At 38.4% G+C, this 27,080-nt stretch overlaps 1 protein-coding gene across 4 annotated transcripts in view; it reads left to right on the forward strand.

Annotated features, from left to right (window-relative positions):
• Positions 1 to 27,080, forward strand: part of bcar3 (BCAR3 adaptor protein, NSP family member) — a 114,723-nt gene that overhangs the window by 35,362 nt on the left and 52,281 nt on the right. For 2 of the 4 annotated variants that reach the window (XM_015356288.2, XM_069194324.1), the window contains 2 exons: positions 2,550 to 2,664; positions 21,940 to 22,270. In XM_015356288.2, coding sequence (XP_015211774.2) covers positions 2,550 to 2,664; positions 21,940 to 22,270 — 446 coding nt within the window. Of the gene's footprint in view, positions 1 to 2,549; positions 2,665 to 13,524; positions 13,774 to 15,133; positions 15,155 to 21,939; positions 22,271 to 27,080 lie in introns of those variants that run through there. The other 2 variants (XM_015356289.2, XM_015356290.2) reach the window with 2 other exon arrangements.

Raw genomic sequence — 27,080 nt, forward strand, 5'->3', positions numbered from 1 at the left:
AAATGCAGTAATGGTGATAAGCCAGTAGTCACAGATATGAAGAGGACCATGATAAATGTAAATGGCAGAAAATGTAGAGATATAAGTAGTGAAGTGGCACCTCTATTCTGAATCCTAGGTGGGATCTTGATTTGTATCCTCAAGTTATTGATTTGTCCACATAAAACGTGGCTTAAAGCCTTTGGTTGTTTACTGATTTTTAACATCTATCAGCTAGGCTACACCAGTGATCCCAAATTCAGTCTTTTCTGTTTTCCTAACACATATCTAGATGCCTTTGTATGTCATAGATCAAGTTTCATCAAGAACACAAAAAAAAATAACCAAAGGAAGGCTATTTGACACATAATAATTGTGTTTTAATCTGCCACATTCACGTAAAACATTTTGTGAAGATTCACGGTTGACAAAATGAGTAGTTCAGACAGTTACTGCTGCCTTTAGTCTGCTTTTGTCTCTGTGTATCCTTGAAGGCCTTTTCTGGGAGCTCCTGCTGGCTGGGGCCGCTGTGGTAGCTGTGAATTCTTCTACTTCAACTCTGAGGGTCACACATTGCCAGTGCCTAGGTGGTGGCAGGCAGTGTTGGAACCAGAAAGGAGCAACAAAGGACCCCCACCAGCATGACTTACCTGGAGCACAGCTGCCTGAAGCCTCCCTTTCTTATACCCTGGCTGTCAAAACAGGGGGTGACAAAGGGGATGAATGTCCACAGATTAGAAAGATCCTGCCTGTGATCTCTGTAGAGAAAGGAGAGATAAGAGAGACAAAGCTGTAATGCACCATGGTGGTATTTCTGCTCTTAGAAAAACACTCTCTTCCACTTTGTTGTTTCATTAAAAAAAAGCTTCACTGATTTTTCTGCCAAATATTTTTAGATTTTCACTTAAGAGCATCAAAGGGGACTTTTTAGTGTTTTCTACCAGTGTTAACCTCTTCTACTTTGTATCATTTATTTTGAATTGTCAAGTCTCTGGGTGGAAGGTAGGAGGTGTTGTAAAGGGTATGCACAGTGTTGCTCTTTTTTTACTTCTTCAAAGCCGAACATCTGAGCTGCTTGCTATTTACCAATGAATTACCCCATTTTCAGAACATAAAACAAAAACAAAAGATCAAAAGGTTTATATGCAATGGCACTGGAACAATGGATTAAAAATATTTTGTCTTTGACCAAGTTTAAGTTTGTTTTGAGTAAATTTGTGCAGTACCCCAGTTCCCATGGCTAAGCAAGTAGACTACCCATGGTGAACGACTATTAAAGTTATACAATGCAAAGTAAGTATAAAGTATAAAATGCAAATATTGTTTTTTATATACTTTATGGATATACAGTATGTACAATCACAGACACAAGCATTCGCTATGATTTCGGGTTAATTCAGACAGTAATGCAATAGTATTTAATGCAGTACAAAATTATAAGATAAGATCACTTTATTGGCCACAGACAATTTCTTGCATTAGGAATTTGTCTTTTCACAGACCCCAGCTTGGTCTCCATGAGACACACAGACAGGGAGAGAAACTTGTGGTCAGAGCGCAGGGTCAGCCGTTTATACAGCACCCCTGGAGCAGTTGGGGTTAAGGGCCTTGCTCAGGGGCCCACCGGAGTAGGATCCCTCTGCCAGTTGTGGGATTTGAGCTGGCAACCTTCCAGCCACAGGCACAGGCACAGATCCTTAGCCACAGAGCCACTGCTCCACCCCTATTTATCTGATGTTTAGTGCTGATTCCAAATAGAAACACCTTCTGTGTGGTGATGCATGTTATCTCTGTGTCTGCTTGAATGTTCTTTGTTTGCTCAGGCTTCCTCCCACACACCAAAACTTCTGGCTAGGTTAACTGGTGCCCCTAAATAATCGCGGGATGCTTGTGCTGTTTATGTGTATATCACATACTGGCTATCCATCCAGGGTGTGTGTAATCACCAGCTAAAATATTAGGATCCACCATCACAAATCCTTCTAGTAGGATGGCTTTCAGCTGAGGTGGTCATGGGGATTATGGTGTGTGGGACTGAATTGCATATTCAACCAGTTTCACATCTTCTTCGTAGTCCCGTGATCTGGCATTGTTTTTGCCAGGAAAACTTCTGTTTCATAAACTCAGTGCTATTTGGCTTGGATTCCCAATATTATGAACAATGTCCATGTGCATAGCTCAGGAAGATCTGAGCAATGGGGTCCATTTCCATTGTGGTATTATTTCCATTAGTGCACATTATACTCAGACAGTCATAACATAATAGATTGTTTTGTTACATAATGCTTTGTCTTTTGTAGGTGAAGTATATATGAACACTGACAGCAACAAAGTACATTGTACTGTCATCATAATTTTCCTATGGTTCAGACAATTCTAACATAAAAAGAACATATTGTTGTGTTTCTTGAGCCAAGTTTTAAAACGTTTCAGCCAGCCCCTATCTGGATCAGGGAGACTTTGAGTGTTTGCTACTGTGTTTTGGGAGATGAAAGTGCTGTGCAATGTCAGTGAGGATTTGGAACAACGTGAGGCCTCCAATCTCACCCTCAGCCTGTGCTCTTCTCCAGGACCTCCTCCACCTGACAGAATTGGATATACGACAGATGGGAGTTCGCAGCCAGAAACATAGAGAACACATCCTTTCCAGTATCCAGGTGCTGAAAGAGATGGAGAGGAGAAGAGGTAAGCCAGGTCTCTCAGTGCAAACTCACCAACAGAACCATAACAAGTTCCTCTCCTTTGTAAGAGCTTACTAGCATACAACCTGGTACAAGCAGAGGAAAGTGTAGTAAAGCATAACCATGCAGCCACTAAGTGAAAGCTTAGTATAAGCATGTTAAAGGACATGGTTTAACTGCAACAGTATCACTACCATTTACATGAACTTTCATTTGAGCTACCGGACTTCACTTGTCAACCTTAAGTTGTTTAGTCTTGAGCTGATAATCAAAGTAACTTGACAACTGTCTTGTGTAAAAGCTGTACATCAGTGTAATTTAGTAGCACTACACACCGATAGGCACTTTCTATCCGACTTTAGAAGCATTGCTTGCAAAAAAAAGTTTCAGCCAGTTTGTTAACTTTCGTACATTGAATCTCTGTTTTGGGGTAGTTGCTTTTGGATTTTTTAGAGTTAATGAAGTGAGTTACGCAGATCTGCATATCCCTTGTTGCTGCTCGTGGGTTTGTGTCACCTTTGAGTCACACTGCCCTGGTGTTGCAACCATGATACTAATATCTACAAACTGTGTTACAGTTCTAAACCAGTGTGGTTTTATTCAATTTGTACAAAGAAGGCTTTGAAACATTAATACTCATACCTACAAAGAGAAGAACCATTGCTTTGAAGTCCTACCAACTTGAGTACCTGAAGAGGGTTTGCACACTTTCACCTCACTCATATCACTGCTCAAAAATATTGTTGGGTGAAACTTGGCATTAATTAAAAGCATGCCCGGCTATGGATCTTGTCAGGATCTCTGGCAAGCAGCAGGAATGGCAATACTGAAACAGTGTTTAACACTGTTATTTTTATTTGACCAATTCCCTCTAATGTATTTTGTGGGACTTAGAACCAAATGTTTTTTTTTGTCTTGTTTTCAACAGCAGCACACAAAAATACCTTTTTTTAAAAAGTAACATCTTAAGTTATAAAAAAGAAGAAAACAAATTATCCCAAATAAGGAAAAAACATTGTGTAAAGGTTTGTATGAGAGAACAGTTTTTTGCTGGAGCCTCAGTGTAATTGTTTAGTGTGGAAATCATGTTGCAACAAGAGCTGTTACTCACTTTGCTCCAAAAAACACAACACTGACCAAACATCACTTCAGTCAAGAGCACTGGGAAACTCACTCCATTTCCAGGCTTTATCTAATCCATCTGACAGGCAGACCCAGTGTTTTTACAGCCCGGGTTAAATTAGTGTTTGTCTTGTCTCCAGCCCCTTTACAAAGTGTTTATGTTGTAGTATCCAAGTTTTGAGAGTGATGTCTCTAACAGAATAGGTCCATGAATCAATGCAAAGAAAAAGGGCCTTCACTTCTAAAAAAAATATGTGTCTCAACAAGTCTAGGTCTCTGACCTGATTGTTCCAGTAATCATTCCGTATTGTAGCATCACAGGTTAGGCCTATACAGTACATCTCTGTATTGTTTGTATTATCTATGACTGCTCAGTAACAACCCAGTTGAGCATATGGGTCACATACCCAATTTCATTCTCACTTTAGTTACTTTATGTTAAAATAATCAGTGATACCTTCATTCAGATTCACAACATTCATCCTGCTCAGTAAACACAGAAGCTGTGTTGTTGCCCAGAGCTGTGAGTTGCACAATAAAACAGCATCTCAGTGCTTCACCATCTGGAAAACCACATTCGTTAAAGCTGTGGTGTGAAACAAGTTTTTACAAGAGTTCAAATATTACAATGATGAATCGAATGCAATCTTGGCATTTAAAAAAATACTTTTCAAGAAGATGCTCCTTTGTTTTCAATAACTTCAAAAATAACATTTTTTATCGATATGTTACAAACACATTTAAACACACTTAAACACATTTTGCACACTTATTCGAGCCTAAACTTATGAAATATGAAATGTTTGTAATGAAAAATGTTGTGTGAGATCTGTGAAATCTGTTCCTGTTGTATTTCTGAGAGGTATGAAGTATTTGCTGATTTGTTGTCAGTTTGTTTACTGTTTTGTGAACAGTGGTCATTTTATTACAGTTAACAAGATCATTAAAATACTTTTTTTGTCATAAGTCACTGCGAAACCTATAAATATCACTTCAATTACTGTAGATAGCAATGCGTTCTGTAATATGGTCTTGCCTCCTTTGTAGTACTTTACAATCCAACAAGACATAGAAAAGCTGTACTTCTCTTTCTGAAATCCAGTGGAAGTCATTAGAAGGTGTAAATAAAATGACCGGTATATTTTTAAATCACCTTTATTTGCCTTGAGGCAGCAGTGGGATATGTAGAATTAGGATTTGAAAGAACACAAGTGTCTCTAGGAATTGTAAACCTGCTTCTTTATTTTCTGAGCTTTTTCTTTGACTCTTTTTTATGTTTTGTATTTAACTGGCTAGAAACAGATTATATTTCAACTGCAATTAACACCTAATCATTTCCCTGCTTTTCATCCTCACATTCCCCCTATGAACTGCAACCTCTTTGTTAGGTGAAACCTCTAAAGTCACCCTACCCCTAAATAATGAGAACTATATTTTTCTTTAAAGAGAATGGGAGGAGGAATTAAAGTTGGACATTCAGGCATATTTAAATTCTGCACTATTTCATGTCCTTGCATTACACCATTTATGAAGAAAACAACGAATAAATCCACAATAATGTATCTCTTTTCTGAAAGTGGAAGTTGTGTCTAGGTTTATTTTCTTGGTCTTTTCTTGCATAAAATGGTGAGATGAGAACATCTGTGTCATGTGTCTATTTGATATTGGCTTCATTTTTCATATTTGAATTATTTGGTTGCTTGACTGACTCCTTTCTCTAAGGCATTTTCCCCTTGAAGTCAATACATGACCTTTACACATCCAGCAGACATCCTGAGTGAAACCTTGGTCTTTTTACCATTTCAGTTAGACACACAAAGGGGTCTGATAACCAAACCAAATCATCCACTAATGTAAGCCCTGTGGAGTGATAATGGGCTTCTGTACTGTTGGCATGCTAATGTTTGAGGGTTACTTCCCCAAGGAGCAATGCGAGAGGTGTGAAGTGTCTGTATTGTTTGAAATTGAAAAGATAGACAGGAAAGCTGGGTTCCAAAAAAATAAATGAGAAATATCTGGTCACTATTACCAGCTTTTGTACTGGATAAATCTTGAAAATGTCTATACATAGACAGACGGTAGAATAAAGGTCTCTCAGCAAGAGTTGATTCAGCCAAATACAACTATCTTAGCGCTTAGCAAGTCTGAGCACTGCTGTTACAAGGAAAGCGTTGGTGATGAACAGCACATACTGTTAAGAAATTATCTAAATTATCTGAAAGGGTATAATAATGGTGGATGGTGCACACTGGTGTTGGTGGAGGGGAGTCCCCATTACCTGTAAAGCGCTTTGAGTGGAGTGTCCAGAAAAGCGCTATATAAGTGTAAGCAATTATTATTATTATAATTATTATTATTATTAATAAATAACAAAACCTGTGAAGTTTATCTGTTCTAGCCCATAAAACACTGATAGTGATCCACTGGTCTTAATGTACATATACCAACAGTTATTACTTAGTAATTCTTAACAAAACCTTCTTGTACTGATGTGCAACTCATGGGAACAAACGATTACCAGGGCTCTGTAATGTCTATTTATTCGTTCATATGAAGTAATCACTCTGATGGAGTGTTGAAATGTGTAGAAACAATGGTGAACTGGTTAAATGGATGAGCAGAAGTGTAGAAGTGGGAGTTCTCCCCTAATTAATGGTCTTATCCCTTTGAACCCCAACAATGTTACTGTTTTAACATATACAACTTTTTAAAATAATTATTTGTATGATACGTTTAACACAAATTCCTGACTTTTGGCAGTGCTGTTTTTTTATTCTGACAGGTTTTTAAAAAAATTAGAGATGTGTATTTGTTGTGTTGCCCTCACTAACAGAAGCCTCTTTTCTGTTTGAGTCCTGGGAATCCTCACTTATTAGTTAAACCCATTTTCAAATTACAACATGGACTGGCTAACTAATGGCTAATGGCTTCCCTGTTGCTGCTATACAACAGATTTGCTGCCTTTTCAGCCAAAAGCAATGAACATTTCCCTCATCGGCAAAAAAAGTCTGCTGTACATATGGGGTACTCTTGTATTACAGCTTTCATAGAGATGAGAGCCACATGAATCTTCTGCGTGGGTAATCGAAGCTAATTTTAGCAAGAGCTTTTGTTTTGTTCTGTGTTATTCTGCTTTTTTTTAATCTTCGCTGAAGTTCCCCTAATGACTATTCAGAGTAATGTGATAGGGAAGATGACTGAGGTTCAGTAATTCAAAAGCATGCTGACGAGGAGTTATTTATGGGCCTTATGGAAAACATTAGTAACCATGGTGAGAAGATTCCACCTCATATTGGGCTGGGACAGTGACCCAGGATACTGTAGCTGGCAGCACAACAACTAAGAGGCTGCTCAGTTTTTTAGCCTGAGTTTAGTCTAATAAAAAACAAAAAAGTTTCAAACACTTGTTCGGGGTGTACAATATTTCATAAAGACAAAAATAATTCACAAGGAGTGTAGTTAGTCTGTGACAATAGCTAGTAAGTAATTGTGACTTCAGCATCAGGCTTGTTCTCAAAAGCACATCTGGCACAGGGGATTTTACAGGCACTGCCTGTTCTAGACACGGCTGCTGAGTGGGAGCTGCAGGGATTTGGTGAGCTTTAGTTTGCCATGGTTTTCTCTGCTTTCAGCACAACACTCCTGAGTCCTACTTGGTGCCTGAGACCTTGCAGTGACTTTAGCACTGGATGCTCTGCTCTTACAACTACTGCTGACAATCCAGTAAGGTACCTCAGAACTTGCAGTCTGACTGATGCGACAGGGCTCTGACAGATGGGAGGCAGATCAATTGGTGCTACTGGCTTGTGAAGCTACAGGATATACAGTATAATGGTTTGAGTGAAGCATGCGTTGGGTGCAAGGTAACAAGCAAAGCAAGCACCACAAGCAATTCCACACTGGAAATATAATATTTTCGACTGTTGAGCAGTCTTCAGGTGTGAGCTCAACCCGAAGAAGGCTTAAAAGGCTTTTCTTTTTACTTTTCAGTGCTTTCCTTGTTCCAGGATACCAAATTACTAGTCATTCCAAGTTTGTTTAAAAAAGTTTGCAACATCTTTTTTGTAGTTTGCATTGCTACATTAAAAAAGCTGAGCCAACATGCAACTTCTTACCACTGAAGGAATTTTACATCCTTTTGCAATTAACAATCAAGAGCAAATATAGCCATATCTTTGCCCAGACTGCGTAATCCTAAATGAGATACAGATGAACGGACTCACGAATGCATAATTGCATATTAAGGAGTCAGTTGTGGTTGAAACCATTTTAAACAGTGCACACTAGATCAAACCATGACTGTGTATGACAGGGACATTGAATTGCAACAGCCAAAGCAGATACATTCATTGAAGGTGCCAGGAGAATCTGAGAACGCCAAACAAGATCGTCTCAGACATTTCCCTGTCAACCACACCCCCAAGGTGTCCCAACCAGTAATCCAAATACAAAATACTCTTCCTAGCAATAATGATAATTAATAATAATAATTGGTTTCACTCATATAGAGCTTTTCTGGACACTCCACTCAAAGTGCTTTACAGGTAATGGGGACTCCCCTCCACTAGCACCAATGTGCAGCATCCACCTGGATGATGCGACTGCAGCTACTGTATAGTGCGCCAGAATGCTTATTTAATTTAATTTAATAGTAATTTAAATAGATATCTGCTTACAAATCTATGATCATTCAGCTTAACCAAAATTTCCCCCCAAGTCAAACAAAATAAACTAAAAAATGCGTATTTGTTTGAGCTCCGTTAAAGAAAAACTACTGTGCTTGCAAAACAAGCAGAGGAAGGGTGAAGGCCTTCTGTGAAGCTATCTGCATTGATACACAAAATTCGTAGCACCATTTTTTCAAGATGGATTGGAGATTGTGAAATTACTGGAAGCTTGGCACTTGATTAGAACATTCCAGCAACAGATTATGCAGTACAAGATAAACCACTAACTAAAAGCACAGTTTAAGCTGGCTTTTCAAACAATGTCAACCAATGTACAACAAATACTTTGAGGTAGAGACTCAAGTGATTTTAAATTGCTTTTAAGCAGCTGTTAATAAGAATGGTATAAATGCAGATGTATCTATTTAAAATGAATGGCCATGGTAATGGCCTCTTGACTTGTTTACATTTTTCTGCCTTGACTTATTTTAATTTAAACTAGCTTGACTAAGGATATACATAGTTCAGAGAGGTGTTAAAGACATCTTTTACAGCTGGCATGAATTTCAGGAATTTCAAAGAACTGTTCCCAAAGAATAGACCATCAACAGTTTCCTGGTGAGGCTTTGTAAACAGGACTGAATAAGTGTACTGACAGCAGTAGGTAGAATATGAAATACTTCTTATATCTGCACAAACAATGGCTGTTGATGATAGAGTTAATGGTTCATGGCAGATCAAATTGTTTATTGAACTTTAACATTCTTGTCGTCTTTGTTGCCCCAATAGATCTGGAACAGTGTATTTCCCAAACAAAGTTGAATGTGTGCAGTTTCCAATCCATATTTCAGCAACAATTGAACCTGTCAACCTTGGCTCATTCATTGTACCAGTATCGTGAATGAGGATATAATGCCTTTTACTTACAATACAGAGACACGTGAGAAGTATGTTTTTTTTTATTTCCATATTTTAAGACTTATAGTTGTAATGTATTGGCCAGTGATATACAATTTAATTATGGAGAACTATAGTTATTGTTCTGAAAATTGTTCTTTCCGAATGTTCTCAAACACACCAGAAATAAAAAAACATACAGAGTGCTGACTTGTTGAAGTTTAAATTAAGTGTTTTGAAACACCATAGTACTGTAAATACTCATGACAGAATATCACTTAGATGTGTCAAAAAATTAAAATAACTAAGAAGGGGATAAAAGTGATATTGTCTACATACTGTATAAGTGTGCTGCTGAATTTAATTTACTCTCATGTTTATTTTTTTTCTGCTCAGTCTCATTGTCTTCCTATACGCTTTCTAGTGTCCAAAAGGATGTGGGTGTTTTTGCCTCATCATTTCTGGCACTCCACTGTCAAACACGATTTGGACTCCCAAATTTGCACTGGCATCCCATGGGCTTAAAAAATAGATTTCTGCATTTGTTTCTTCTCCATGACTTTTACTGGCAGTACAGAGACTCTTGAAAATCACATGTTGGCCAATAGCTTACTGTACATCTAAAGCATAGCAAACTACTCTCCCAGGAGGGCAGAGTCTGATGTGTTGTTCTCTGTGTTCATTTGTTGGGCAGGAAAGCAAATGGGAATTAATGAGTACATATGGATGTTAATGTAAATCCGGACTTGGGTGTGATGTTTGATCTACACTTTAAGTTTTGGATTACAAGGATTTCCTAAGAGAGGAGCAATTGTATTATGCATTGATCCTTAAGGGCCCCAGGATTTTCAGTGATAAGAATTGTACTTATAAAAGCTTGCAGGAGTGGCAGATTGGTAGGAGACAGGTGCTTTCTGTAATCCCGTAGTTTGCATTAGGGGGATGAGGGTGAAGGTTTCTAAGAGGTGAATTAATGACAATACAATCATCACAGGACTTATAATAACTAACTCCAGTGTGGCAGTTGGACAGACAAAATAAACTACAAATTGTGTTTTTAAAATGATAATTAAGCAATCAATAAAAAGTGATAAAAAGTTCAGTTTCAGGTTCCTAAGAACTAGAAAGAAACATCTCAAAGAGACAATTATATTAATCCTGTTTCCACCTCAGAAAATAAGTTGTTGTAAGATTAACCCAGTGATTAAAATTTGGAAATCTGGAAAGGACAAAATAATATTCATTTTGCTCTGAGGACTTCCTATGACAGTATTCCAGTCAAGGAGTGTGGTTAGTTTGATCTTGCAAAAACAGGTCAGAACACAGTCCTAGCCAAATTCCCCTCTCTCTTCTTAAGGCACAATTTAAGATTTTGTTTAAAAGTAAGCAGTTACGACTCTGTTGTTGAACATGTTGTTGCATCTGTAAACCACCACACAGCAAACCAAGGTACATGATAAAATACAACCCTTGCAGAGTATTGTGCAAACAAGATACATGGTCCCCGTTGTTCTCCCCTCTCTGTTTACAGGTGCCTGGGGATACTGGAGGTGAGTCAGATAAGAATGAAAGCTTGCTGAGGAGCACAAAATGACAACTTGAGTTGATAGGAAAGGTCACGGGACATGGAAGGGTGATAGCCTTGCACAGATTCAATAGGGAAGCAACTTAAACCAGGGGATTTAGTGAAATTGTATCACTTTTATAGCCTCGGGGTTATTTCCGCACTGGTTAACACACTGGGATTGCTCAGGCTTCTTTCAGTTCATTTGACTGAAGCAATCGGAAATTTGAAAAGAAAGCAAACGTAACCTGATAATGAAAGGAACACTTGCTGGATTTCACTTCCTAAGGGTAGCATTTTTCTAAAGGGTTTTAAAAAATGATGATTGTTTTAAATGTTCTCAGCTATTACATCAATAAATAAAACTTCAATGCAGTTTCAGATGGAGGATCATTTGAATAACATGAATTACCCATGTTTTAAATTAAGCTGTGTCTGCTTCCAAATAACAGAAAAACTCAGAGAACTATTTTTCATCTATCATTTACACTTTTCTTTTTTAGTTCAATAGTGGACTGGAGAGAAACTCTGTCAGGAAGACTTTTAACACCTTTGTTTGTTTTTGTATTAAAAAATGTGTTGTTATCAACCTCCAAATAAAGTTCATCTAAAATTCCAAGACTTTCTTGTAACTGTAACCTACTATATACAGTATGACTAGATTTGTATCTTTAAGCAATAAGACGTTTCTGTTTTTTTTAATACTGGAGAATTAATTTTACTCTTGAGCAAAACATTATCTAAATTGACCCTGTAAGTGTGAGCATTGTGTTCAGATGGAGAGGCAACAGAACATTATTTCTTACAAAACTGGAAACTTGAAGTAACAAACTACGGAATTGAAGCAAATATAACTGTATAACTCCGTCCTGAGGGACTGGATACTGGAAGGTAACTCTACAAACTTTCTAGGGGTTTTAATCCCCACAAGTATTTATTTAAAAAAATAGAAACTGATTAAATCAGCCAATGTGGAGACAGATGAGTGTCCCCAGATCTCATCACTTAGTCAAATCCTGTTTTCTCCAAGTTAACATAATCAGCCAAGACTGCCAGGCTCTTCAGCCCTGTAGTATAGTACGTCCTCACTAATGGGAATACAGAGTCTCAATTCTTCTACTTTGCTCAGAGTGCACATGGCTCCTTTAACATCAACACTTCTTCATACTCAACCCCAGTCCCTAACTAACTAGTTCTGTCCTGAGCCTAACTGGAAGATCCATTCAAAGCCTAATCATTAACTCCCATACAGTACATGTGGCTACAGGCTACAGCAACCAGAGGAACTTTCAAATCTTTGAATTAATGGGAGCAAGGAGGTGAAACTCTCAGTGTGCTTCCCTGTAGGTCCAGTGTTACACTGGTCCAGAACTAGTCACTTTAAACCCAGCACATAATGCCATAAATCAATTCCACAGGGTCATTATTTTAATGTGTTGGTTATTCAAGCCCTCTATTACAAGAACAATGATGGCTACCGTACTTTATATGATGTCTTTCTTTTTATCAATTTAGCAAAACATTTCCATTGTTTTTTTGTTTATTTCTTTACCCCCCCCCTCCCCCTGGGTTAAATAAGAAACTTTTAAAAATACCCAGACATAATACACTGGCAATGTATAAATATTAGCACTAGATGCTTCTCAGTTGAAAACAGCCTAATCAATTTTGTTTTAAGTGCATGAATTTTTGCATGTAATGTGTGTTTCTTAATTTTCACAGAAAGAGAGTGTTGGAGGATTAGAATAAAACAAAGGGTCAGTAGCCTAAACAGCAGCCATGTTAAGAATGATAAAGAGTCTGGAATGGTTTTCAGGGGCTCAGTAGGAGACTACTGTTTTGTCCGTAGTTTAAAAAAAACTCGGAACAGAGTACTTTTGCTGTGCTTACAGCTGGAGCTGTGTTTTCTTCATCACACATCTCAGATCAACCATCTGCCTGAATTTAAAGCATAACTGCAATGTTACCAAAGACAAAATAAAAAAAAATACACCTGTCATTCCACAGATGGGACACTGTTGTGTGTGAAATTTTTTATGCAGTATTATAATGTGAATGAAAAGCGCTGTGACATGACAATTTGAGGAACGATAGAATAAATCACTAAAGTTACAGCCGGGATAAAAATACTAAGGATATGTCTAAAAATACTGGGATATGGATACTAAACTGTAGTAAGGGCTGATGTTTTCAAACACATGGTAACATCTGGAGTTTACAGAACATGTGGTCACAACCTTTGGGCATCAGTGTCAGCGTTACAGTTTTCCATGTTCAATCAGTTCCAATAACAATCCAAACTAGATTTAAATGAAAACAAGAGATCTTTATCCCATTCCCACCTTATTTGTTCCTATGTTTCTCAACTTTAAACTTTCATAACTACTAGAAAAGTGAGCTTTGAAGACAAATCCCTTGTTTTGGCACTGAGAGCTGTTAAAGAGACATTTGAAACAACTATCCCTTTCACTGTTAAAAGGGGAGCAAGCTCTTTTGGAATGGGGGCAGGGGCTGTTACGGAGTGACTCCAGGTTTACCCATGCAAAGAGGGTGTGGCTGGGAAGTTGTAAATCATCTGAGCAGAGTTTGTGTTGCGGAGCTGAAGCATGAGAGCAGCGCTGTAGGCTGGGAAGCACCAGTACAGTGCACACTGCAGGAAGGACAGCTCTGGGGAATACAAAACGAAACACGAAGCTCTCTGGAAAGGACACCCTTTGAATGAAAAGCAGCGCATTTGCTGGTTAACCTTTTCTTCTTCAGTATGCGTTGGCTTCTGGCTCAGATTCTTTAAGGAGTAAACCTCTTTAAGGAAGAAAAGAAACAAGTTGTTGTTGTTGGAGACTTCATTGGGATTGGGATACAGGTACGTTTAAGAGGCACAAAGTGGTACTGTTTTCAGAAGCTTATGGAGATAAACTGAAAGTCCAAATCATCTTTGATTAATATTTTAAATGCAGAAATAGGGAAAAGGCAAAACAAAACCTTGACTGGAAGGAGAGTTATTTCTCATTTTCTTTTTGTTTTCACTTTCTCTTCTAGCAGAATATAAAGTTGTCAGAATTAAAGGTGTGCAACTGTTGTGATAAAGCATGTTGGTTGTTTGGGAAATATACATTCAGAAAATATTTGCAATAGCCAACAGCTGATGGGACACACACCAAGTGGGACCAAGAAAGACACTTGTTCATGTTTACAAGGTCATGGTAGCCATACTGTTGAGAGTATTTTAAAATATATCTGAATACAACAAAGTGAGTGAGCTCTGCATTTGTCTTAAAAAAACTTTTGGATAGTGTAGTGGAAGTTACTGTATTTAAATATGAATTATAGGATTTTGTTCTGGACATAAATATAAGTAACATTTCTCAACAAAGCCCATCATTAGGCCAAACACCTACTGATATGCTGGTTTATTCACATTGTTTTCAGAGCCATGTGCACCATGTGCACCAGGGAAACATTTACTTCAACTGTAATGCTAAATAAACTCTAGCTGATTCTCTAAAACTAACTAGAGGTGTGGAAATAGAGAAATTATTTTTGTTCATATAAATTGTTGGTTGGCAGTTTTAAACAGTTGCACTTGGAATTAAGATTCAACATTTGTGAACAAAAAGATTTAAAAATGAATTCTAGGCTGCGGCAACAAAATCAATTTATGTTCGCCTGGAAGCCAGAGACAAACTGAATGATAGATGCTGCTGTGCTATTTAATAACATTCTGATTAATATGTCACACAGAGCCATACTATTCTGGCTGGCTGAAAGGTGCTCTGCTGGGAACAGGCACAGTTTGTGGATGTAAAGCTATTGCAAGACGTTATCCCCTCCATTAACAAAGGAAGGGCCCCGAAAATTAGGTCTGTCATGTGACAGTTGGGGTCATTGTTCTTTCAGAGTGAAAGGGTGGTCCGAGAGCAGATCCTTCACTCTCTGTGTGTGGGACTCTGGGGCGGCTCAATCAGGCTAAGTTACAAACTCCAGTGGGAAAGGCTATCTGAGTTTCATTTCCTCCGTTTCTAGTTTTTTTTTCTTTTGTGCCCTTTTTACAGTCTTTGTTTGTCATTGGGTTTCCCATTCAGAAGCATAATTAGGGGCAAACATATTTTAAGTCAAGTGAACAGGCACCTTTCAAGTGCCCATTTAAGTACGAGCTGAAAGATTCAGGATATTGCAGGCAGTCGCCTGCCTTGTCTGATTGAGCTGTCTCGTATGCTGGCTAAACAGGAGAGGGAAACTCACAGGTTGGGAAACCTTTTCTTTTAACTGAAACCATTGTGACGTGAAATATAGTGTGTGTCCAGAGGAACTGTTCTAGTTCACTTGGCTTCATTTACTTTACTCAATTCTGGTGCTCCTTTAATTAGGGACATGAATTACAATAAATAATGATGCATATCTAAAGAGTAGCCCTTTTAACTGGGTTCAAGCTGTATGGCTGCAACAGATGTTTTTCTCCAGCTAGCAGTCAGACAGTTCTGCACAACGTATTTGCTGCACTGTGAATAATCATGCTAAAGTTGTTGAGAAAAAATGTGAATTTTGTTCTTGTCAGTTTATTCAGACAGATACTGTGGTCAACTAGTTGAATGATGTAAAGCACAATTTAGAGTGTGGTTTTTCTCCTGACATGTCTTAGCTTTTGTTCATGCAGGTCTGAATTAATTAAAAGAAACTGCATTATTCATAAGGTTTCCTTGTAGGAGTGTGGGGGATGAGTTCAAACAAGAATGTTGTGCTGTCCTTCTCTTGGAAAGTGTCAAAAAGGGTTCTTCTCCCATGAATGTTAAGAAATACACTTCTACTGCTTTCATTTAGCTAGATAACCTTGAAATTGTTCTTTATTAAGAGGCCCTTGATACTCCTCTTTTTAATTGCTGTGGTTTTTATTAGTGTCTTTAGTAATTGCATGCTGATCGTATACTAGATTAGTGTTTTATCTAAAAAAACGGTGTAAATTTTCATCTTGGGAGTAAACAAATTGTCTGTCTTACTACTAAATATGGATGTGTGCCTCTTCCTAATTCTCATTCCTGTGTCTAAGGATGTAGAGACCAGGCCGAAGGTACAGAGATTAAAGCTGTCTACCTTGTCTAATATGGGGTGTAGAGTGAGGTACACTGTCAGATTTAAACACCTCACTACTACACACTCTGAAGGGGTTGTCGTGCTTATCTCTTTGGGAACAGAACTACTGTAGCAAACAAAGAAAAACAAAATTTGTTAAAAAATCTGGGTGCATGTTGACTGTTCCTTAACAACGGTTATGTTTTTCAGATAAAAGGTTGAAAATGTGTTATTTTTCCATCAATAATGACATTGTATTACTGACAAGAGTGTGGAGTATTGGACAGGGGCTCAAGACTCCTACTTAGTAGTGTCATGTGAGAGTCACAGGTTCATATCACAGGTGGAGGACATTGCTTGTGTTGGAGCAATGCCCTTTACCCAAAAAAGCTATAGCAGCTGTTTTAACTGGTACTAGATTTTTAAAATTGTATAGGCAATTTTAATCACCATGAGGTTCTTTGTATAAAATAAAGGAGATATCATACAGGATCTTTGAAAAATAAACATTAGAAAGTTTCAAGATACTGCTAATGTGTTTGATTCACAGCTAGAATGGATTTTGTGTTTGTGTTGTTGAGAGCATTAGGGAAATTTTTTCCCGCGTGTTTTGGACTAGGGCAGTGAAGGCTAATGTTAGAAGCAAACAAAGCGGTTGGTTCGCTGAAGAGTTAAACAGAGGCCTTCGCTGGCGGCTCTGAAAAAGATGATGTCACTCAGTGGAGTGCATCTGGTGTTGAGTGTGGATTGGAATGACAGTGAGGCAGCACAGACTGCCCCAGCTGGAGGCCAATCTGTCTTGATGAACGGGAGGCTCCGTGAGCCAAAGAGATTAACCCTTACCATGCCACCACACGATACTTTGTGCCACAGGAGGCTAATTATTCAATAGCATTCCTTAACTGTTAACAGATGTCCTTTGCCACAGTCGGGCTAAATTGCTTTTCTTAAACAGCAGTTTTCACCAGGCACTCTGCGGGTTACTCGTGCATAGTTAGATAAAAAATAAAATAAATCCAAACTTTTCCAGCAGACTGTTTTGTGAAGTTCTTCTTCCATAACAGGTCAAATAACTACAGTAACCCAGCAAAGCAAACACAAGTAAAGTCACATTACCACCTCCCACCTTCCCCTGTGTCATAAGAGAGAAGTCGCAAAATTTAGATTTTCCTGTTTCTTTAATTTTCTGCAAATTGTGCAGCAATTGTTATTTTTTTTTGAGTGTGTAACAAACCATCAAGCCAGAATACAGAATGACTATAGTTAAATTATAGTTATACATTTTGGAATGTTTTCCACATCATATTTCAGACCTGTGCAAATAAACAAGAAATCAAAACAAATAAAGGTACAATTAGGCACTCTTTTTGACAGAATTCCAGCAGAATTCTTGTTGAGCCACACAGTGGCTGCCATAACTTTAAAGAGTCAGGGATGCGGTTCCCAAGATCCTGAGGAACAGAAGCAATGGCTGGCTCTATAGCAACACTGCACATCCAGTATCATATGAGATCTTTTGCAAATTGAAAATAATCCAGTTTCATTCGGTTATGCACTGTTTAATAAAAAAATATTAAGTAAAAAAATTGAGAAAAATAACAAGGGAAAACAGACTCCTGAGAGTTTATCATAGAAGATAACAGTCCCAAACATGCATGACTTTGATATTTGTTGTTGAGTAACCAGAAAAAGATCAGTAAATTAGCTCACTCAAGTGTGTTTCACTTGCCATGGAGCAGTTTTTTAAAAAAAGACACTGAAGACTAGACCCTACATTGTACTGAAATGTGTAGTAGTTATTTCTGTAGACTGGGTATAACAGGTCCAGAGTTAAACATTTCCCCTTTAGGTTTCAAAGAAAGCAATTGATTGATCTTTGAGTTCAATTTCTTTTCCATTTACTGTGCTGAATATCATCGCTCCAGATATCACCCTTAATTAATTGCAACCAGCGCTAGTTCCTACTGAATATCTTGAACAAACCCTCCACAAATCACAATAACAATTGTTTGCATTCTGAAACAGGCAAGACACAAACAGTAAAACAGATCTGATTCAGTCTGCACAGGAAAATGTGATGAGCTCATTTTGCTATTGGTAGACACCACTGCATTAGGTGGGGATTATAGATGGCTCAAATAGCTATTGATTACTGCTATAAAGGCAAACAGAGAGCCAAGGGATAAACAGCAAAAAATAAAGAACTCTAAACACAAAGCAAAGAAGAAAGACAGCTCTAAAGGGCCAGGCTTTGATTGCAAGGATATCCAGCAAGAGACATCTGCCCCAGCTGCTGTTTGATGAGTGAGGTTGCTTCCCTTTTGTGGTCACTGTTACTAGGCAGGTTGATACAGCCACCAACACAGCCAGGAACCAGGAATCCCCTAGCTGAGGAGTGTGTGCCAAGGCCTTCTCCACAACAAAGTCATGGCATTGATTACCCTCTGCCAAGCCACCAATAGCACGTCTGCTTCAGCATTTTCTAAAAATAAGTTTCACTTCAATATGTTGACTCCTGAATACACCAGAACAAAAAACAAGCAAAGGGCAGAAACAGTAGACACCTAACAATTGTGTGTAAATGCCTTAGAAAATGAACTACTTCTAAAATGATTGTGAAATTCTAGTGCATTTGAACAGGAAATGTAGTAATTATGTTCTGTAATTTGTGATTGCAGATGGGGTGAGTAGCTCAATGTGTCATAGCAAAATCCAACACTTGTGTCCAATGTGGCTTAAATGAGTAATTCTATATATGTAATATACTGCAGATAAACACATCTGGCAGAACCAATCTATGTTTACAGGTTATTCAGGGTGAATAGTAAATTGCTTTTTACAGGAGCTCATATTGGGCCTCAGCTCTTATCTTGGTGATACATAAAAAAGCTGTTCTTTATCTTTTTGGAGAAGGTGTGAGGGTGGGAACAACAAAACATCAAAAACAGCCAAGTCTGATCACACATGTTAATTGGGGACTTGTGGGACGTTAGTGATCTCAGAAATAATGTAAAAGCTGTATATGCACACAACTCTTCATAGTCTTTAGTTCCTTTGTATTTGTCTTAGACAACTTAGAAATCTGTAATGAAGCATTCCTTTTTGTTCTATTGAATATTGTGAACAACACAAACTTTTCTAAGGTAACTAATTTAGGCTAAATATTCTGTGGATTTTAGTCTAGAATGTCAGCTCATCCCCTTGGATGCAAATTTCTGGACGTTAGTTTATTAGACTCAGTTTTCCCTCTGTTCTTAAAAAAATGGTTGTTCTAGGACATTTTGGAGTATGAAAGCTGTGATCACACAGTGTGTTCAGAACAATGAGTTTTTAAAATACAGTAAAGCGATGGCAACAGCCACTACTTTGTCCTTATAGGGGAAGAGCTGGGACTGTTTTTAGTCATGAATAGGTTTACAGGCTTGTTAAATGGGGTCAGTGCACTGTAACTCTATGCTTCTGTCTGGGTCATCAGGCTTGCTTGACTACTTTCCTCAGATTCTTTCTTCTGTTCTTCTCAACAGACAGCTTAGATAAGGATTACAGGTCATTCAGGGACAACTCATTGTCTAACTTCAATTTATTTCTCAGCTGATTTTAGATTTAAGACCACCAATGACAATTTCGCATCAACGGCTCCCATAGTCTAGCCTTTCTTCATATTGTTACTTGAAGCAAAGTTCTTCAAGTGGAATTGGAATATTTATTTCATTTTAAAACTCAATCTAAAAAGGTAGACAAGAGCTATGAAGGAAACTCTACCCCCCTAGAGCTCGATCATGTTTGTTCATGGGTGCAGAACAGACACAGCACAACTCTCGAGACGCTGCCAAACCCCACTATACCACAAGGCCAGGTTCCTACCACAGGAAAATTTGACACTGACCAGGTTTCAAACCGGATGACATCACTTTCTGTACACTGAGCCCAGTTCCACAAGGAAAACTTTTATCATATTTAATCTGTTTTTAATCTGTTTTTCATGAGAGATGAAAGCTTTTTTTCTGTACTCCTTTATCTGCAGGTATATAAAGATTAAAGTATATTACGTCGTACAGTATCATAGTCTAAGAATATCTAGCTTAAAATGGGTGTTCGAAGCACTAAATCAATGTTTAGAAAATATAAAGAAGCAGCTTCATAGGGAGAGTTTTTCTTCTTTTTTTGGAAAAAAACAGTTTTCCAAAAGGATGTTTACAGTTCTACAAAGAAGTTTGGAAATGGACAAAAATCATTTACAGCGTGAGTTCAGTTCCCCCACGAACTGTATTGGAAAATGCACCTTTGGCTTCCCTATGAGCAGAAGTGCATTTTACTAGGCTGTATATCATTGTCCCAAATCCTCTGCCAACTAATAACCCATATTTAAAAATAACAAAACAGCTCAGAAATGTTACCACGTCTGTGCACGTCATCAATAAAACAAATAAGAAGATATTAAATTGCAATTTAATTTTGCCTCTTTTTTGGGTATGCCAACTAATTGTTCTCCAGCCCGGTGCTGGAATGCAAATGTAAATACTTTATGAGACCTGAGAAGACCCAGGTGGCTAGATGGGGTGGGGTAGTGTTGCAGCCTACAGCCATTTACTGTACCATCTCCGATTTGTCAGCATTCAGTGGGGTTGGGCATGAAGGCAGAACTGACTGGAGGTCCTCCAAGCTCTTCATACAGAATGTGCATAAATAGCAATTATATCTCTGTGGCACCTGAAGACACAAGCTATCTGTCTGGAAGAAATTTGGCAACCCACAAAAACTGCTTTTAACATGAGCTGCTATCCCTTGAGTGTTTTGAGGATAAAAGGAAAATAGTTTCTGAGAAAAGCCACAAAAAAAAATAGCTAAGCAAATATGACAGGTAGAATGCATTTTTGAATTTCCTTCTGGACATAAGCATATAAAAAAGAATACCCTTGCCTACTGTGATTTCACATTTCAGTTTGAGGTATCATTAACTAAAATGACAAAATCAGTTACAATTAGCTAAAAATAAACAAATTGATGAATGTAAAACTAATTTGGTCATTTATTAGCCATATCACCCCTCATGCAACCCCCTGAAGCTCAGCAGGTGTGAGCCTGGTCAGTACCCGGATAGGAGACCTCCTGGAAAAAACTTAGGTTGCAGCTGGAAGTGGTGTTAGCGGGGCCAGCAGGGGGCGCTCACACTGTGGTTTGTGTAGTTCCTAATGCCCCAGTATAGTGATGGGGACACTATAATGTAAACAGGCGCCGTCCTTCAGATGAGACATTAAACTGAGGTCCTGACTCTCTGTGGTCATTAAAAATCGCAGGGTGTTTCTCGAAAGAGTAGGGGTATTACCCTGGCATCCTGGTCGAATTTCCCGTTAGCCTTTACCAATCATGGCCTCCTAATAATCCCCATCTATTAATTGGCTTCATCACTCTGTTCTCCTCCACATTGATAGCTGGTGTGGTGAGCATACTGGTCTACTATGGCTGTTATCACATCATCCAGGTGGGGCTGCACACTGGTGGTGATGGAGGGGAGTCCCCATTACCTGTAAAGCACTTTTAGTGGAGTGTCCAGAAAAGTGCTATATAAGTGTAAGGAATTATTATATTATTATATAAAAAGTAGTTTTACCTTTGTCATTAATAATGTCTATAAATAATTTCTTGGAACTGGTTGTGAGCTATTTTTCTAATAAACACTTGCCAGGTTATTGACAGCTTCTTTGTTAGTTGTTTCTTGTTAATGCCAGATATTTTTATCTGATAACACAGCAGGTTCGTCGGCGATTGGTCTTCAGTAGTTGAGCTGAAGAAACAAATGAGGACTTAATGTACTGCTTCTATTTTTATCACGCCAAATAGCAATAACCTGTCCGACTCTTGTGGGAAACATTACGTGTATTCGTGCTGAGTGCTTGAGTGCATTCCAAAACCTTTTCCTTGGATTTTGCCGACAAATTGCTGTTTTCTTCTTTTTCTTCAGAGCTGAAGATGATGGCTGAGGGGAAGTTTGTCAGCCTCCCAAGGAACATGCACATGAGCCGGCAGTGTTCACTCGCTACCTCCATGGACCTCCTAAGCAGCAGGCCGGCCGTGGCAGAGCCCCGGCCTAGTGCCTATCAAGTGGCATCCATCCATGGCACCCTGCCCAGGAAGAAGAAGGGGGCTGCCCCCATCCGCTCCTGCGACATGTACAGCCACATGGGCACCCTGCCTCACCCTGCCAGGGTCCGGCTTCCCTCTTCTCCGCTCCTTCACAATGTCATCGAGGAGCACCCCGTCCCCACACAGAGTAACTGCAAGGCCACGATCAGGTAAAGAGGTGACAGTCAGCCTGTAAGGTCCGCACTGAAATTTGGGGACTGGTGTTCCCTTAGGGGAACATCACTAGTCAGTCAAGCAGACTTTAAGAATAATAAGCTTTACACTGATATAGTGTTTTTCTGGACACGCCACTCAAAGCCCTTTACAGGTAATGGGGTCTCCCCTCCCCACCACCACCAGTGTGTAGCACCTCCCTGGGTGATGCAACAGCAGCCAAACTACACCAGTAGGCTCACCACACATTAGCTATCGGGGAGAGGAGAATGAAAATAGAGTAGTGAAGCCAGTTGAGTGATGGGGATGATTAGGAGGCCATGACCTAAGTTTCCGTTGCACCTCACAACACATTGTAGATAAGAAAAAAAATCAAAAGCAATAGAAAATATATAAAAAGTGTATGAAGACATGCAAAGGAAATAAGTTAAATTCAAACATCCTATATATAAAGAGATTTGAGTTGAAAAGTGCTACTGTATATACCGTAAATGCAAGGAATTGTTACTATTTAAAATACAATAACTCTAGAAATAACTGTACTTAAATGGCTGCAAGTTAAGAACTGTGCAAACCCAGGATCCAATCCCAGTCCATTACCTTCATGAATATTATGATGAACACCAACCCGGAATATTACAACAATTTCTAAAAACATTTTTCTAAGACGTATCAGCATCAGAAATGTGCATCTTTTTTATGCTGAACTACAAATATATGCTTCTGAAAGGGTCAAAACTAGTGTGAAGGAAAGAACTCAGCTACTCTAAAAGCAAACCAAGAAAACCAGACCACTCAAACAAATCTGATTTAGTCACTTCTTCTCACTGAGTTAAACTTTTTTTCCCATGTAAGCACAGGTCGTATTTTAAGTGCTTTCAGTTTTATTTCTCGGGATGTTTTAAGTCTAATCACCAATTACCTGTATTTTTCTATTTTATAATCTTCCCCAATGTGGAACCCTAGTGTTGCTCACACTAGAATCCTAGAATCACTAGAATCCCTGGACATACACTGAGGAAAGTAGGTGAGCTTCTGCTAACCCCAACCCTAGCACCCAGCCCTTAAACACATTATGTCCACCTTGCAGGGGAGTTAATACAACCTGTTGAAACAGTGTGTGTCTTCTGGAGGCTCAAAGATCCCTAGGTACTCCCAGGAGTCTCCACAGATAACTTGATGGGGCTTGGTACACATGTGCATCACTGTCTACTGACATAGTCTCAAGCTAATAAACCAGAATTGAACCCGAATGTGTGGACAACAGATGAGACTCTGCAACTTTGTACTTGACCATGCACTCACATTTACTCCACTATTATATTCATTACAAACATTCTAACAGCAAGATCAGACATAGACAAGGGGCATGAAGGAGAAGAAAAGATGAAATAACTTCGTGATCAGCCAAATTTTGCCACGAAAAAGTATAAAGAAAACTTCTTCAAGTCTGGACGAACGAGAAAAAAAAAATTGTTGATTATGAATATACATAAAACATGTCTATCACATTGCTCTGATCTCAGTCCTTTTCCTCCGTCATTAGGGTTATGTGCCTTAAGCAATTCCCTGAAATAGCATCACAACTTTGAGTGCCTAGCGTGGTTATCAGGTCAACTTAAGATATAATCAGTACACAAGTTAGAACTGGCCTGCAGTTGCCTCTGGGTTCATTTTTAGCCATCTCCATTTGAGTCAGAGATTCCCCACAGCTAACAGATGCTATCTGAGCAGGGATACAGCTCTCCTTGTTTGCACAGTGCACAGCCAGGCCAGACTTTCTGCTATACCTCTTACAACAAGGTGCTGCATGTTTACAAGCAGCGTCTTACTCATCTGGCAGGAACATCTTTCTGTGAGTTTCCATTCAGGTGTTCAAAGGCCAAAATACACACGCGTTACTAAAATTGATTTCACACATTCAGTGATGCTAAAACAAAGACTTGCAACAATGAAGTATGATGTTTTCTTTTAGACCAGGCACAGCTTTAAAGCCAAAGCAGTCTTTACCTGAAAGGCCGTGATGTGATTAATTAAAATTGATTTTTACATTTTAATGCATGCTCTATAAAAAGGATTTTAAGTAATCCATACCTCTTAAACACCCTAAAAAAATTAGATACTAATCACTAAAGAAGAGAAGTATCAATAAGAATGATACTAATGAGTGATCAGTATGAATGGCTGAAGTTTCGAACTAGAATATTTTTGTCTTACACAAGAGACACAGTTGACTGTATCAGTATAAATATATTTAGATATGTGATAAGTTCAAATACGTAAGTATACAATACGCTACTAAAATATCAATATCAATATCTATTTAGATTGGTTTATAGACACAAAAATAGATAAGCAAATATAGATATTTTCTGTTTCACCAGCACCGTCAAAGGGTTGAACCGTGTGAGTACATAATTTTCAGAACCTGAAGTCTTTATTTAAACTTCCGTCTTTGTTCACAAAAGGGCTTCCCATGGTGGGAAATGCTGCAGGTAGCAATACCACCATCTGAAAACAGTGACAGAAAGGTAGAGGAAGAGACAATAATGATCAAACACACCAGCAAGCATGAAAAAAACAGAAGCTCAGACCTCAGAAAGACAGTGTGAAACACAGGCAGACAGATGGTAAAGAGCGAGCTAGTCCACACTGAGGTCCATGAGCCTGAGGTTCTGGTTTTGCTCAGTATTGGCCAGCTACTAACAGCAGTCAAGCATTCTGCCTGAAACCTGGGCTTTTTTCAAGAAGTGGCTGGATGACATCATTGGATTAATTGACTCCTTGGAATTACATGAGCAAAAAGAGTCAAATGGCCTCCTATAAATAGACAATTTTAAGCAAAAAATGCTTTCGTTTTTTTTTTTTCATTTACATGTGACCAGAAAATATAGCTAGTGGAAGCTAATAATGTCTTTGGTGTCTCCTTGGTTTACTATTACTTTGGTTCTTTGACATTTGAATTGCCTGAGACAAGCCTTCAAACATGTTCACGTTGAATGCTGAATCTTAGATAGCATGTTAAGAAACAAGAGAAAGAGAGAATGAGAAAAAACAGGTTGTTCTTCAGTGGCAGCAGTGACCCAGACCTCAGCTGGTTTCCATAACAACACCATGCAATGCTGCATGACATTAGAGAACGTTCTGTGGTTTCAGGACTCTCGATTTTGTATCAAATACTTTTCTATTCTGAAGAGGATGGACAGCGCTCTCTCTTTGTGGCCCCAATAAATGCCCAGCAAGCTTTAAATGAATGAAATTGAGGTGCGAAACAGAGAAAGAGGGAGAGTGTCACACTGCAGACTTGTCTTCAGGAGCTTCAGCAAGCTTCTTTGTAAGTTCCATGTGACATCACTTAAGAAAAGAAAACTTCTGTAATGGCTAGTCGTGTGTTTTAGAAATGTGGAGCTTTCTATTTGAGTAATGCGTGGTTCTGATGTCTGTCACATGGAAGTGGATAACTGAGATTATTTGTTGAGCTTAATCCTACCTCTCACAGGCAGGGGACTCCTCACATCATTGTGCAGTAGAGCAGATGTGACGAATCCTAAGTCTTATTATGCTAAAAGCATCAAGATGCTCTTTTGCTGCTATAGAGATCCCTCAGGTATTTCATGCAGAATGACATTTTGTTTTTCTGGACAATTTTCATTAGTCCTGTGCACTTCCAATAGATAAAAACAAAGTATTTTATTCTTGAGTATGACCTGTATAATAAAAAGTAAAAAGTTGGTCATGGAGAAAAATTGCCTCTAGGTTTTTTTTTAATCTTCAGCCAGGTATAAACTTTGTAACAAACACAAAGTAATTATTTTTTTTAAACTGAAATCAGTTGTGACGAGTTATATACAAAGAGTTTATTTAAGAGTTTATTTAAATGGGAGGACACAGCTGCTCAATACTTCTCCAAAAATTTACTGTACAAATCAAAGCAGGCTTAGTTTGCAAGTAAAGTATTTTTTAGTGTACATTCTACATATAAACATCACCAATCTCGGTAAGATTCTAAAACAAAGAAGTCACTGGATGTAAAACCTCTAAGCAGCATCAAGGCACCTCTCAAAATAAAAAAAACATTCTGGATGCATCCTGGCTCAGTTTCAGAAAACAGCACAGCTGTCTCCAGAACCACACTGCCTTACTCTCTGGTCTTTGCCAGAGCTGGAAATGACAAGTTATGGAGCTTAAAAAGATTCTGTGTAGAAGACAGAAAAGTTGGAATCATTTGGCTGCAGCTCAAAGGATTCCTAAAAGGACATTAACACTCAATTTGTATATGTTATCTGTATTTGCCTTTTTGTTTCACAAAGAAGTTACATGTGGTGAATGTTTCTTACAAAAAAGGTATAAAAAAGCTGCACAATTAAACATGCTGGTGCACACATCAGTTGAACAATCAGCAGTAACATCATTCACATCCATCAAGTTTCATTTTCCCATCAATCTCTGATTTAAGTGGAAGGAGGCCATCATGCCCACCTTATCTTAATATCTTGCTTGATGTGGAGGAAGAACATTATTTCTGTAACAAGAAAATATTATGTATGTTGTATGTCACTAAAAACCTGAGTTTATTCCGAGCTTATTTAGCTTCAAGGTCAGCTAAATAACATGAACTGACTTCTGAATAACAAAATAAAGTCATTAAAGTTTTCTTATGGATTTCACAGCTGTAGAATAATTTACTTTTCACTTAAGTCGCACACAGAAACCTCTTACTTGGTTTAACTCGTTGGAAGAGACGTTGTTTGACTTTCAGATTAATAGAAACTCCAGGTGGACATAGATTAATCAAATACTTTGTGT

The sequence above is a fragment of the Lepisosteus oculatus genome, chromosome 9, assembly GCF_040954835.1.
Source record: "Lepisosteus oculatus isolate fLepOcu1 chromosome 9, fLepOcu1.hap2, whole genome shotgun sequence".
NCBI lineage: Eukaryota > Metazoa > Chordata > Actinopteri > Semionotiformes > Lepisosteidae > Lepisosteus > Lepisosteus oculatus.